This window comes from Cyprinus carpio, chromosome A6 (genome assembly GCF_018340385.1).
Source record: "Cyprinus carpio isolate SPL01 chromosome A6, ASM1834038v1, whole genome shotgun sequence".
Taxonomy (NCBI): domain Eukaryota; kingdom Metazoa; phylum Chordata; class Actinopteri; order Cypriniformes; family Cyprinidae; genus Cyprinus; species Cyprinus carpio.
The window spans coordinates 8,583,030-8,597,622 of record NC_056577.1 but is presented as its reverse complement, the minus strand read 5'-3'; the positions used below and the strand labels follow the sequence as shown (position 1 = coordinate 8,597,622).

The window sequence follows — 14,593 nt, the reverse complement described above, 5'->3', positions numbered from 1 at the left end:
GTAACCCAGTACTCATAATAATACTGCTCAATATATTTATGTGTTCAGGTCAGTAAGTCTCTTAAAAATCATATAATTTTCCATTTAATGACACAGTATTGCTTTTTATATAGTAAAATATGTTTCAAAAGCTTTTTTTAATGTAGGCTAACTATAATGATTATGTGTCCTAATGTTTTGACATGTAAATACATTTTAAAATAGTTAAAAAAAATGTCAGTGACAAATAAACAATTTCATAGTCCTTCTTAGGATAGCTCACTAATGTCTGTTCTGTGTTGGTTACAGAATCCGGATTACATTTTTTATTTTTCAAGCTGAGAGAGATGAGAGTTTAATGATTTAATACATCCACCATCTGCTTTACTTGACTTTCATGCAGACTGGCACTTTATGTAGTTTGAAGATGTTGCAAATATGAACTTGTTTTTCGGAGTAATAAGCCTGCAGACACTGCAACACCTTCTATAAATGTGTATTGATGAGTGAATCTGCTCTACTCCACCCATTGCACGAGTGTCACTTCAGATGCGCGTGGCGCATGCAGAAATATGTGTTAGAAGTGAAACCCATCGCAGTACCACATCAGGCACATGGGATTTCAGATCATACAGATAATGGAATCTAAAGCATATTGCTCTTTATTTAACGTATAACGCATTCGTTTTTCATGTAGTGTATCAATAACGAACGCTTGACGCATCCCAAACTCACTGATTATAGCACTATTTGCTTTATTTTAGATTAAATATATGTCATATGTCTGCGAAGGCACATTTCTGTCATCTTACTACCGGTATGCACGGTAAAAAAAAGCCGAACTTGGGGGGGCTGGTTTTCGCTGGCGGTTCTCCTGGCTTTGGGGGATGTGCGAGCGGAAACTGGATATTTTGGTGTGGTGCGGACACCGGAGTCAGAGAGGCATGTGTCTGGACACCGGCGTTTCGATTAAGTAAAAAAGACACTTACAGAAACCAAACACCTGAGCGTTTTCTTTTCCAACCGCCATCAGTTGTTTGAATTGCCGCTTCACGCAGGACTGCAGCGCCCTGCTCTTCGTAAGCATTCTTGAATGGAAAGCAATTGCAGAACAGACATACATCTTGTCAAACGTTTCTGGAATCCTCTGCAGATTTGTGATTGATTCGCTGGATCGTCTTGCATCCTTTCAGGGAAGATGGAGACCTTCTTCGCAGAGGTGGGCTCATTTTCTAATGAGGGAACGTGTCATTTCATCTGTTGTGCTTTCTGTGCAATGCAAAAACAATAGATATTGTGCTGTATTTGTGAAATTATTCCTCATTAATCTTATGATGTGAAAACCGGTGGATAATTCTCATTGCCTGCACCCCAGGTTGTTGCATATATTGCTGTCCTCCTATAACAGCGCAATTCCGTTAAAATACAGACGTTTTACTGTTTATCATTTAAAAGTGCTTCATTAAAAGGAACCAGTGAGTTATTTGACACGTTGACAGTAGTTTATGGTGATGTCGCGTGCAACGGTGTCTCGCGCTCGCCTGGGCTGTGGCGCGCGTGAGGGGGGAAGGGACTCGCGCATTGAAGCAGAGGCAGGGTCTCTATCTGAAATTATGTTTCTGGAAGGATGCTATGCAAGGATTTCTAAACCTCTCAGATTTTACAGATTGTTTCATGCATCTGCATTATTTGTTTTGAATGAGATTAAATGTCTCTGATTCCAAAACCAGCGCGTGACTGTGTTGTGAAGGCTGTCCGGATATAAATGAGATGATTACAGAATTCCATACTCAGCATTCACCTTGAGTCTGATAGGAACATATATGCAAGGGCTCATAATGAACCTTTCACCTTGAATGCATTTGTGGTTTTGTTTACATGATCTGTATTCTGCAAAACAGGCCCCACAGCAGCTTTTTTCATCCATTAGTTTCTCTCTGCATCTCTCTCTATGTCAGTTGCTTATCTCTTTTATAGTACAATTAGATACTTACAACTGCTTCTTGATTGGATGATTTGCTCATTGCTGTCCTCTCTATCTGTTAAATGCACACAGGAACACCTGCATTTTATCTAATACTGAATTACAGCATTACCTTTAAGCCATTTTTCCTCTTGAGCAAATGCTTTGTGTCTCAAATGGTTTTAAACAGTTAGCAGTTACTTTAATCTGTAGAAGAGTAGACAGCACACAAAAAGGCTTAGTAAGTAAATAACATTAATTGATGATGCAGACATTCTGGATATTGTATTTATCAGATAGAAGAGAAAGACATTGCAAAAAATAGGCATGTGATGGCCCATAGAAACAGAGCAGGAGAACTTGATCTTTGGATCTTCATAGACATCTGGAAGGGCCATTAATTTAATTTATGAGGCATTTACAGTGAAATCTGTCTCTGTGTAGGTTCTAATTGCTGGTTTTTCCAAGTGGTTCCAAAAACAAAGATGGTTGTGATACATCAGCTAGAACGAGTACAGCTAGATGGTTCTTGCACATGCAAAAATGGCTGCCAAGTTGGGAGTTGGAGGTGGCTGGCAGGTGGTTCTAAGGTGTTTTGAGTGGTTTTTAATGTATTGCTGTGTACTAAATCAACAGAAATCACTCTTGTCTTTTGACATTATATATATGAAGTAAATATCAAAGATTTTAAAGGGGTGCTATTATGCTTTTTCACTTTTTCAACTTTAGTTAGTCTGTAATGTTGCTGTTTGCGCATAAAAAAGATCTGCAAAGTTACAAAGCTCAAAGTCTACTTCAAAAGGATATATTTTAATTAACAGAAATCACTTTTTAAAAACTACAACGAATGACTCGTTTGGACTATAACACATATTTTCCGGGATTTGTGAGATCCCAAATATCGAGGAATGGGACAAGACCTGATTGATCTGCACTAAGGCACCAAGTGTTATCACTATGTCAGAGACATGCTAGCATCCGGGTTTAAATCGCACTCAAATTGATTTGATTTTGACGCAATATTTACACTGAAGCTTACAGCAGGCTGCTATGCTAAGGGGTATGACATTTCCCGACCAGGTGCCGAGTGCTGCCAATCAAAACACAGACTGGGTCAGCTAACCAATCACAGTGCATTTCGTATTTCAGAAGGCAGGCCTTCATTCGATACAGGAACTATTCCAGCCATTCATGCCAGACTGGGGAGAGAGGTGTTGTAATAATTTAAAATATGTGCAAAATAATGTGTTTTTCGAACAACCTAGTATGAGAGCCTGTTTAAGTACACCCCCAAAACAAAATCAAGACCTTGTAAAAGAGCATAATAGGATCCCTTTAATAATAATGCTTGCCTTAGTCAGTGTTAGTGTAGGGGTCAGAGGTCAAACTTTTAAATGGGGTAATATGTGTTAGATGCATGCAGTGGAGCACATAAGTCCCCAAAATACAGACTTAACCCTCCTACTAATATCCTTGTCTCTGGCTGACATCCTAATGTGTCATCACCCAACATCGTCTCAGAAGCCCAGGGGTGTTTCTTGACATCTTGAAAGCTCAGTGACCCTTTAAAGCACAACACACATGCACAAACTGCTCTTGTTTCCATTTTATTCTCCCTCTCTTTTAGCACCCATTTCTCTGCTGTCTGCTCTGTGGTGACAGTTCAGGTTATCATTTTGGTGACTCAACAGTTCACACCTCCACAGCAACATTGGAAGGGAGGCATGTATTGCTGGGTCACCCCATGCTCCTAGTGCTGGGTATTTAATTTTTGAATCTCGAGCATATGGCTCGGAATTAACTAGATTTTCAAATTCAGAGAGGATTGAGATTTCATAGAAAAACCTAAATGTTTATGATTAAGACATGTTATGAGATGTGTCATTGATTTAAAAATATTACAAAATCCTATGCTAATTATATTGTGGACCCACTTTTCAAGGCAATTTTCTAATTTAGGCCAGAGATTAAATATAAGTCTCAGTGCTGACCATTGTAATAGCTCTGTTCAGATGAGAATTGGATGAGAAGGCCTACATCTTTACAGGAGGTTCTATTTTTATGCACCGGTTTTTAAAATCTCAGTTCAAAAAACATCCTCAAACTCTGTCTATTTGAAGTCATATAGAAAATTGTATTAATAAAGCATATCTAATTGGAGCTCTGTTTTATCCAAAAACCCATTTTTTAAAGCCAGATCTACAGCCACTGTATTTCTCCCAGTCTTGCATCCTGTGGTCACAATCAGCCAACTTGGCAAACCCAACCTTGACCTTGCTGTCACATATTCTTGACCGTGATGAAATTTAAACACTATGTGAGAGTAGTATAAATCCTAAAATGATGAATTTTGCATCAGAGTGTTAGAGAGGATATGCAGACAACACTCAAGTCCATTTAAGTGTGTGTGGGTTGTTGTTTTTTAGGTAAAATGTAAGGGTTTGGATGGTTTTTTAATAATTGAAGGAAAAAATATTCCAAATAGCTTTAATTTAGTTTTCATATTGACATTTTCATTTAATTTTAATTTTGTTTTATTTTCAGTATGTCTCATTTTATGTAGATTTACACACACACTTACACCTAGGGCCCTATGAATTCCCCAATGCGGAAAATGCTGATGGAATCGCGGAATCCAGTCATAAAAACGGAATTTACAGTTTAATGCGTAATGTCACAGAATTTGTCAAATTTTTAATGAATTAATCAAAAGTAGGTCATTACACTTAAATCAAATTGCGATATGGACTAGTATCTGTAAATATTAAGCCGGAAAAGTCGATTCAATATGAATCCTGCATGTTCTGCATGTCTCTGTTAATGAATATTGCAGAAGCGCGGTTCATTTATTACACACATATGGAAGCGTGCGTGATGCTCCCTGTGTTTTCAGCATCTGCCGTCTCACTAAATGAGTATGTAAACACATGAACAACATCTCCAGAACTGTTCTGTGAGTGACCTCATGAGCATTTGACCGTTTGATTTGAGTAAAACTGGCGTCATATCACAGACACAGAACTGTATAGGTATTCACAGCAACCTGTCAAAATAAAAGTCTGGTTTAATTTAATAAAAACAAGTATTTGCGAGAAATGTATTACTATTGTTCAGCAGAATGTACATAGCCTACTATTACTAAAAAGAAACAAACATTTTTTTTAAGGAATAATCACACAACATTTCTTCCATGTTTTAATTTTAATAGTAAATTCCCTTTGTTTACCAAAAAAATTTATTTTGCTTAATTTTCAATAATTAAAAGATAAATTAAATTAATGTTTTATGCCTTCATTTGATAACCCAAAAAACTTTTCATAAGGCTATTTTAAGAAAAAAAATAATAAATTAAGTTGTTTTTATGCATTTAAATAATTAGACATACTAAAACACAGAATTAGGTAACAATAAAACATATGGTGAAGAAAAAATAAAACATTTCATAGGGTCCTAAACATGAAATTTTTGTTAAAGTTTTAATAAATTGATGTGAAAATGAAAATTAATGAATATAAGTTTCATGATTTTAATTAATTAGATATGATTTTTGATTAATACAATTTAATTTAACCATTAAAAAGGAGTCAAGAAAAATTAAAACAGAAAAAAAAAATGGAATCGAGAAAAATTAAAACAGAAAAAAAAATAAATAAAACAAAATGTGGAAAATGAAAAGAGAGTGATTCAAAACGTGTTCAGTCTTAATTTTTTTTTTTTTTGTCAGGTCACAGTTTTTCAAGTCAGATTCTGGCTTTAATATAATTCCTTTATAAACCTTTTGTGTCTGTTTGCACTTTAAAATTACTAATAATACATGCGGAAATGCTTGCAGACACAATTGTGCCACTATGGCATGTCCACAATCTGAAGTAATGGTAACTGGAGAGTGCCAACCCAAAATGTCTCTCACCAAACACAGAGATCTATTTATAAACATTGGCTGGGGGGAGAAGTAGAAAAAGGACAGAAAGTCAGAGTAAAGAGTGCTGAAAGATTGAAGAAATGAAAGAAGGAATAAAAGGAGAATTCACATCGATTGTCTCTGAATTTCTGAATGTAACGGATGTTGGCAAGCCATTTACATATTTATGGCTTTTAGCTGTTACTGTATAGGAAATCTAATATAGGACCTCATGATGTATCATATTACCAGTAAATGTTTTATCTGTATTGGCCGGTAATGCATTTTTATTGCATGCTCATCTCTGACATCATCCAACACCAACATATAATAATAATATGGATTCTTGTGAAGTTATTGGTAGATAAACTGTGAGAAAGTCTCTGTGATTTGCTGACAGGTGGCAGGAGCTTCAGCAGGTTTCACAGAGCAGAAACTAAAGATCATTTGAAGTCTCGGTTGAGAAATCTGTATCATTCTTTATTACATGCATTCCAGGTCAGAGCAGAATTCACGTTGGCATCCTTTCCTCCTCATGGTGACATGAATGGGGTGTCCTCTCCCACTGTCTGTGGTTCTGTTGCTGCATGGATCTCAGAAAATCAGCCACTGGAGATGTGTGACCTATATTTCCTCAGCAGCTTCATTTGAAGCGAGTGCCTTGATTCGTTCCAGTGTGAATCTCCCGCTTTTCCCTATCTGTGTATATCATTCTCTCTTCAACATTGCTGTCTCACTGCTGTCTCCCCTGTCTTTTGATTCATCCATTTCCACAATGCACTAATTTCACAGGTTGTTTGATGTAGGAGGCTGTAACATTGACTTTCTTCTGTAAATTATCTTTTGTTATCACAGACTGTAGGGCTTAGGAAAAGATTGGTACCATCAGTTTTCATTCCCCTTTTCTACATCATTTTTCATCGTTTTCCTTTTCTTTACCCTGTTTCGGTTTGAGTGTTCTGTGTTTTCATAGTACTGAAGGAAGCTCTTAGAAAAATTCTCTCTGTCTTGTTTGATTTTTTTCCCCCAGCACCTGTTTGTTTGCTTTTGAATAGCCTAAATGAGGTATGATTGTTGTACTGTGTGCATTACAGCTACATTGTGTGTATGTGTGTGTGTGTTTACTGCCTCTTTTACTGGAAAGATTTCCTTCCTTCAAGGAGATCACTATTGATCAGTAAGTGTCAGATTCTCATTTTCAGATTAGAAATTGCATTCCTTATGGATTCTTCTGAGGTTTCAGTTGAAAGTTGCCCTCTTAAACTTTAATAGCGACTAACATTAGGGAAAATGGTGGACTGTTGAAGCAGCATTGTTCTACAAAGTGAATTTGAGTGCATTTTTATATTGGTCTAATCTGTATATTTTTTAAGTGTTTAGTAGCCATGTAATAAGCAGGATAATGTTTCCTGATCAACCCTGCCAGGATTTATTTTGTGATAATGATTGGCTGACTGCATATTATCCCTCCCTTAAAACATTGCAGCCATACTTGGTTCCAGTTCACCTGCATAACCGTATCATGAACAGGATATACAGTTACTATGAAGGCTCTCAAAATCAGGATGGAGACAGAGACATAGAGAAAGACTGAGATTTAACTGCATGTGTGCGTGCTTGTGTTTCAGTTAGAGAGGCCAGCAGAGAGAAGCAGTGAGCAAAGTTCTCTCTTCTGACCCAGATCAGCTGCCTCCGCCTGCCTGTGAAGAGCAGATCTGACAGACTGCTCCAGGAAAAAGTGCAAATCTCTTTCTACCACAGCTGATGCACTTGTGCCCCTTCCTGTGTCCCCATTCTTCATTTTCCTCTCTCTCTCTGTACATTCATGGCATCATTATATGGTCTATTCATTGTTCTGGTCCATGGTGTATAATCAGAATGGTCTCTCATGAAGTCTCGCTCGTCTGGAGTGATAGCTTTTTCTTTTATTCAAGTCATTGTCTTTGAGACTGTCAGAATATGAACTAAACCCTATGCGGAGAGGAACCAGGGTGCCTCAATCCCAACATTAAGTCTCAGCCTCTGATCATTGCTAGGATGCAGGGTTACTTCAGTCATGGAAAATTAGGGATACTCTCTGTTTCTTTTAGGAAAATATAGGTTTGAAGTGTCTGTCCGCATGACAATGATATTAAAGGGATAGTTCACCCATAAATGAAAATTCCGTCATCATTTACTCACATTTACTCACATTTATTCACATGTAAACACATTATTTAAATAATAATTAAATCTATTATTTATTATTATTATCTATTAAGCAATCGTATTCATATCTCTTCACAGGAGTTTCCCACATTTTCTTGTTTATCCCTCTAAAGCTGCTTTAAAACAATCTGTATTGTAGAAAGCACTATATAAATAAAGGTGACTTGACTTCATTTGTGTTTCAAAATTAACCAAAGTCATATGGGTTTGGAAGGACGAGGTGAGTAAATAATGACAGAATTTTCATTTTTTTTAACTATCCTTTAAGATTTTTAGTTTAGCATTTTTTCAAGCGTTTTTTATCATTTTGTGTTTTTACTGGGAAATTTGATGGACAGACATAAAAACTAGAGAAAGAAGAGGTACTTAGTTAATACACAAAAAACATCCACTAGATATGCAGAGAGATTGGAATGGACTCAAAGTTTAATTTTGTTGGACTAGTGAGGGTACAGAAACTGTTTCTGTAGTTAAGTGATATTGGGTCAGATCATGGCTTATGAATTTTTTAGATGCTTTCCCCCCTCATTTTAACCTATTTTGTTTTATAAGTATTGCCAAAGAAAATAATGTATCAAATTCAATATGGTCTCACTTGTTGAAATCTGACAGGTTCATGATTTATGCATTTATTCAACAGCTGAAGTGTGAGTCTTCTCGATAGCATTTGAACAGCACACCATGTTTGTGTTGTGTGTTTGTGAAGGTTTATTACAGTATTTGCGTTGATATACAGCAGTCCTCACCTGAGACTCATTACAATCTGTTCATACCAAGACCAGACTGGAAAAATGCAAAAATAGGAAAAAATAAGTGGGGAAGGTAAAATATTGATGATATTATAAGTGGTATTAGGGGTACAGTTTAATTGCGCTTGTTTTACTGAGATACATATAGTCCACCATTTGGAATTTATCTTCTGTGGTTTACATTTTGTTTTGCATATTCACACTTTTGACAAAAGTGTAAAACGCTTTCTCAACTTAAAAACTCTTAAGTTGAGAAAACCTGTAGCCTAAAACTTAAGTGTTACATCATAAACATCATAATATCATATGGCTAATATTGTAAATATTTATAGTTAGTTTTGTAATACAGTGTATAGGTACACTACTAAATAGTTTGGATTTGGGGTCAATAAGAAAGTGACAGTAAAGATATGTATAATAATAATAATTATATATATATATATATATATATATATATAATATATATATATATATATATATAATATTTTCATTATAAATAAGCACTGTTATTTTAAAATTTCTATTGATCAAGGAATTCGGAAAAAAAACTTTTTTTAACTTTTTCCAGCATTGATAATAATCATAAACGTTTCTTGAGCAGCAAATCAGCATATTAGAATGATTTCTGAAAGATCATGTAACACTGAAGACTGGAGTAATGGCTGCTGAAAATTCAGCTTTGCATCACAGGAATAAATTACATAAAATGTTAAATTGTAATATTTCACAATGTTACTGTCTTTACTGAATTTGGTGAGCATAAGAGACTTTTTGAAAAATCTCACCAATCCCAAAATTTTGAACAAGGTATATGGTACTTTCTGTATGTTCAAGATGATGAGCTGAGTAAGGTGAGAGGAAAGCCTCAGAATACATGCAGAAGAATATACTGTATGTGTGTGTAAGTGAGAGAGAGATGTTACCCATAATAAATGAAGTGAGGTGGCTTACGCCGACAGTACACACACACAAACATGCTAAAAATACACTCCCGTGCTGCATTTGACATTTCCATACAACATGCACTAGAATATTTTTGATCCGCTGCAAAGGCATTAAAAAAATCAATCCAGTGTTTATCTTTATTCATCTGTGTATTGAATCAGTCCAATTCCCCAATGCAATATTTCAACTTTAATATATAACCTACTGCACTGTCCACTCCACTATTGCCCTAGTTCACACCAAACACCTGCAGCCAAAACTCTTCCCCTCTGTTGCCATGGCAGCCGTGTGCTTGTGCTAAACCCTTTGATGGGGAGGTGGCAGCTCGAGCTCTGTGGGATTACTGTAACGCAGTGGGTTATTATAGTGATTATAGTGCCCTTATAACACTCACAAAGTCCAGGGTCATCTAGCCGAATCTTCATAGGGAAATCTAGTTGGAAATTACTTGTGTTATGTCTATGAAACTGGACAAATTGCACAAGCCTCCGTGCAGCCCTTTGGTAGATTATCAGCTTATGTTTTCTCTATATTGCTGGCTGTATTAGCCTATAATTATCAGAACGCAAACAGCTAGGTGATGCAATTAACTCCTTTTGTCATTAAAACTGCAGCTTTGGCTTTCCTGATTTAGCATAGCTCGTTTCCCCTGTGATGTCACCCTGCTGTGATTAGAGCCAAAATAGTTGACTTCACGAGTGTAGCATGTTAACCCAGCACTTTTTCGGGTCACTTATTATGAGACACTTACTTGCACCCTATAATGCCCATGTCACATTTTATAGCAAAATCAAAAGAAAAAATCATTTTGCATCAAGACAGTTAACCATATTCTATAACAGTGGGTTTAATTTTTATATTATTGGATGTCAATTCTATAAAATCCCATGATTTTAATCTATACAGACATGGTACTTTTTTGTAATTTCAATTATTCTCAGTGGTGAATCTCATTATACTGTAATCTCTTTACTGTAATACTGTAATTTTTATATGTTTTAAATCCACATATATTAGGTATAGAGTACAAACACAACCATTAGGTATAATACTAAAAAAATTAAAAAAATGTAATTGTCCAAAAATGAAAATTCTAACGCCATTTCCTCACCCTCCTTCACCTTGTTCCCCATGGTCTCAATCATTCACTCATGAATTATACTTATCTGGTTCTCAAGTTCTCAAATTCAACTTACAACTGACTTATATGATTACGCAGCAGTAAAAGTAGGTCGATTGTTTGGCACTGTAAAGACATAATGCAGCACTGATGGACTTGCAGAAATACTGCATACAGTAACATCTGCTCTGGTCTGTACCTGTAGTCCATAAACACATATTCCCACCCCGTCCAGCACAGAAACATATATCTTCCATTGATGAACAATTAACTCATCTACTGCCATGGTGAACCACTTGACCGTTTAGATCTCTGTCTCGCTCCTTTTCCAGATGCATAAATCTGTCAGTGGGTCGTAAAGAAAGACATACAGGCATGACAGAGAGGGGGTCTCCAGACAGGTGTCTTATTTCTTGGTTTTCCCTATTGATGTTTTTAAATCAAACTGGAGCAGAGGGGTGAGAGGGAGGAATGGAGAGGATGAAGAGAAAAGAGTGTGAAGATTGGGACTAAAAAACAGCTCAGGAGCCATACCAGCCCATCACAATCCATAGCGGATAATCCTGCATTGTATATATCATATATTGTATGCGTATCTGTCTTTAATATCTGATATTTATTCTTTTATTTAAAAAAACAATAACATTTTAGACACATTTATTAGCTTTTGTCAAATAATATTTAAGGTTTGGTTCAAACCTTAAATTTTGATTTAACAATAATAATAAAAATATATATATTTTCCCAAAGACAAAAACATTAATGCAAAAAAAAATATCATTGTTATTGACCTTGTTCAAGCTGAGAATAAAATGCCCCATAAAACCAGTGTGTATGTATGTGTCTTTAGTGAGTGTTAGTACAGTATGTAGGCCATAAATTAAAGGAGGAGGGGAGAGATGTAGCAATGTGTGACAAAGTCTAGCCTCCTCATTGACTCTCAGTATGGTGGGAATCTCTCAGGCACCACTTTAAGCCTAACAGCTTCATCTATCATTTATTTCTCTCACTCTCGTTCTCTGTACTCTCTCGCACTCCCTCTCCTTCTGTCATGTATATTTGATAGCTGCACAGGAAGTGCAGTGTAATGGCATTTTCACACTGGTATGTGTGAACATACATGAAGCTAGAAGACGAGAGGGAGATAAAGGAAATAAGAGAGGAGGAAAGAAGAAAGGAAGGAAGTGGAAGGTATACCGATGTATAGCTAATCATCAGTTTCATTGAGCAACTGTTTATAAAAGATTTGTGTGAAAACAGCAAAAAGGAAATAGTGGTAGTCTGTTTGTGTGGTCTACATAAAATATATAAATTTGGACCACTTTATTTTAAATATCTCAGCTGGTTTTATTGAGAAGTTCTTAAGTATTTCATGTTATCTACATAAATGTGGAAAGCTTATTTATTTAGCAATAAAATTATAATTTAAATTTCATTTGCTGTGTAATTAATTATCAGTGTTAATTATCAGCAGAAAAAAGCAGAGACAGGAAATATTTTGTATCAGCAGATGTTGTTGTAAATAATTGGATATTGGTATCATCTCATAATTTCTTTCTTTCTTTCTTTCTTTTTTTAATGTTTTTGGCCTTTGTTTGAATATTTAAATTTTCCATTTAATCCAAAGTGAACCCAAGTTCAGTTTTTTGTATTTGTTTTAAAAACTATTTTAGGCACCAAAATATCTGAACTGTTATTTCTTAAAAATTTAAAAAGGGTACCCAAGCTAGAAGCTTATTTGTTTATTTTTTCATTCGTTTGAATAGTATATTTTTGTAGTCTTCAATTGTATGCACTAAATGTGCCATATCTGTAAAATTAACGGTAAATTAACTGTCTGAGCTGTAAAAATGTTTTTGAAACGAAAAGGGGTACATTGAAGCATAAACCTAATAAAAGTCCATAATGATATTCTTGTAGACATTTCTCTTCTGTGAAGTAACTTAGGAAAATTCTGGAAAATAAATATAAATGTGGTTATTACACTAGCTTTTGCGTTCTTTCAGACTTCATTTTAGTGTGGATAGCAGCAGGAATGAAATCCTGACAGGAACTCACAGAGTGAATCATAGTCATTTGTGTCTTCAGGACAGTGTGCCAACAATATGGAAAGAAGCTGCTTTTCAGATCACCTGAGCAGCTAAAATTCTGCCTACAGGGCAGAAAGATGGGTAGAGTGTTGGCATAATAACTGAGTGATGCCTAAAACGGAGCAGAAATATCTCAGAAGGTCATGTTGCAGTAACTGAGACTCCAGTGATGAACACTGAAATGTCAGCATGTTTAGGGCCATAGATGTGGGTGATGCGATGCAACATTTTTCCTAGTGGGATTATTTTCCCTTTACAGTCAATACACTCCTTTCTTTTGCCGTTTGTCTCTCTCCCTGTCTCTTTGTCCAGCTGTATCATGCTTGATTCATAATATCCACACATATGTTCCTATTCTGCATTTCAAACACATTGCCAAGTGTGCCACAATGCTATATTCATCTTCACAGAATCATTCAGGCACTGTTCCACACACAGCCTCTGTTTCTCATTGTCAATGTTATTGTCTGGTGGAACTGGTAAATTCCCCCACTGATGGGTGGTAAGAGGTTGAGAGGCTGTCTGGTGATGAATTACACTGGTCATTAGATGAAGGTTAATATTAATAATGGAAAGTATCTGTGCAGAGAGATTTTTCAAGGTTTTGTAGACTTTAAATAAAAGTTACTTGATGGGTTTAATGAATCTTTGTGCTGTGTTTTACATAGTCGTGGAAGATGACAATGCGTGAAGATTTTCCTGATAAATGTTGCGATTGCAATTTAAAATGCAATTTAAATTTAAAAATCCTAGATTTTCTGTGCTTGTTTGTAAGGCTAACAATTTGGGCATTTTTTTGTGATTATATATTAGTATGGCTATAAAATAATGTAATGTAATAATAATTAATATAATATAGTAAATGATATTAAATAATATAATAATAATAATAATTAGTAGTAGTAATATTAGTATTATTAGTAATAATAAAAACAATATTTTACTGAAATAAGAAAAATATAAAAAATAAAAACAGACCATAGTATATATTACAAGTATGGGAGGATGTTAGCCCATTTTGCATAAAAAAAAAAAAAAAACTACACAGACCAGATGCACAGATGGAGTTTGTGGGAAGCAGCGTTTACTGAGAACTGAGTCACTATGAGATGCTGAGAACAGTGGCGGATAATGAGCTGCTCATAAGAATAAAGTGCCATCCTTCAATACAGTGCATGTATTTATTTAATTAAATCGCAGCCTTTGCTAATTTTACTAGTTAGGGCTGGGCGATATGACCTAAAAAAAAAATCCCCGATTTTTCCACCAAAAATCCGATTTACAATTTAAATCGTTCCCCGCCCCCTACAATATTCAAATGACAAAGAAATTGTTCAAAACAAGTTTTAATATAATTCTTTATTTATTATTTACCAGTCAAATTTATAACTGAGAAGATGAATTAAAAAAAAGCAGTAACATTATTACCTTAATGCTGGAAAGACCTTTATTTATTTTTAAATTTTTTTTTAATTTAATACTAGCCCATCATGCATCTAATCATCCACTCGGCGTTAAGAGCTGTTAAGATTAAAACTGGCAACTACGCAGTGAGTCTTTTTTTTCTTATATAAATTATTTGTAAATAGAGCAGACACTGTCTAACTGTGTCTACACCAGACGTGAGAGTTGTTGTTC

General features: G+C 35.4%; 1 protein-coding gene across 1 annotated transcript in view; it reads left to right on the top strand.

Annotated features, from left to right (window-relative positions):
* Window positions 1-878: 878 nt before the first annotated feature.
* The window catches only part of LOC109091191 (unconventional myosin-X-like), a 66,202-nt gene continuing 52,487 nt past the window's right edge, over window positions 879-14,593 (top strand). Inside the window, exon 1 of the mRNA XM_042757868.1 lies at window positions 879-1,198. Within this exon, the coding sequence (XP_042613802.1) occupies window positions 1,178-1,198 (21 nt within the window). The 5' untranslated portion in view covers window positions 879-1,177. The remainder of the gene's footprint in view (window positions 1,199-14,593) is intronic.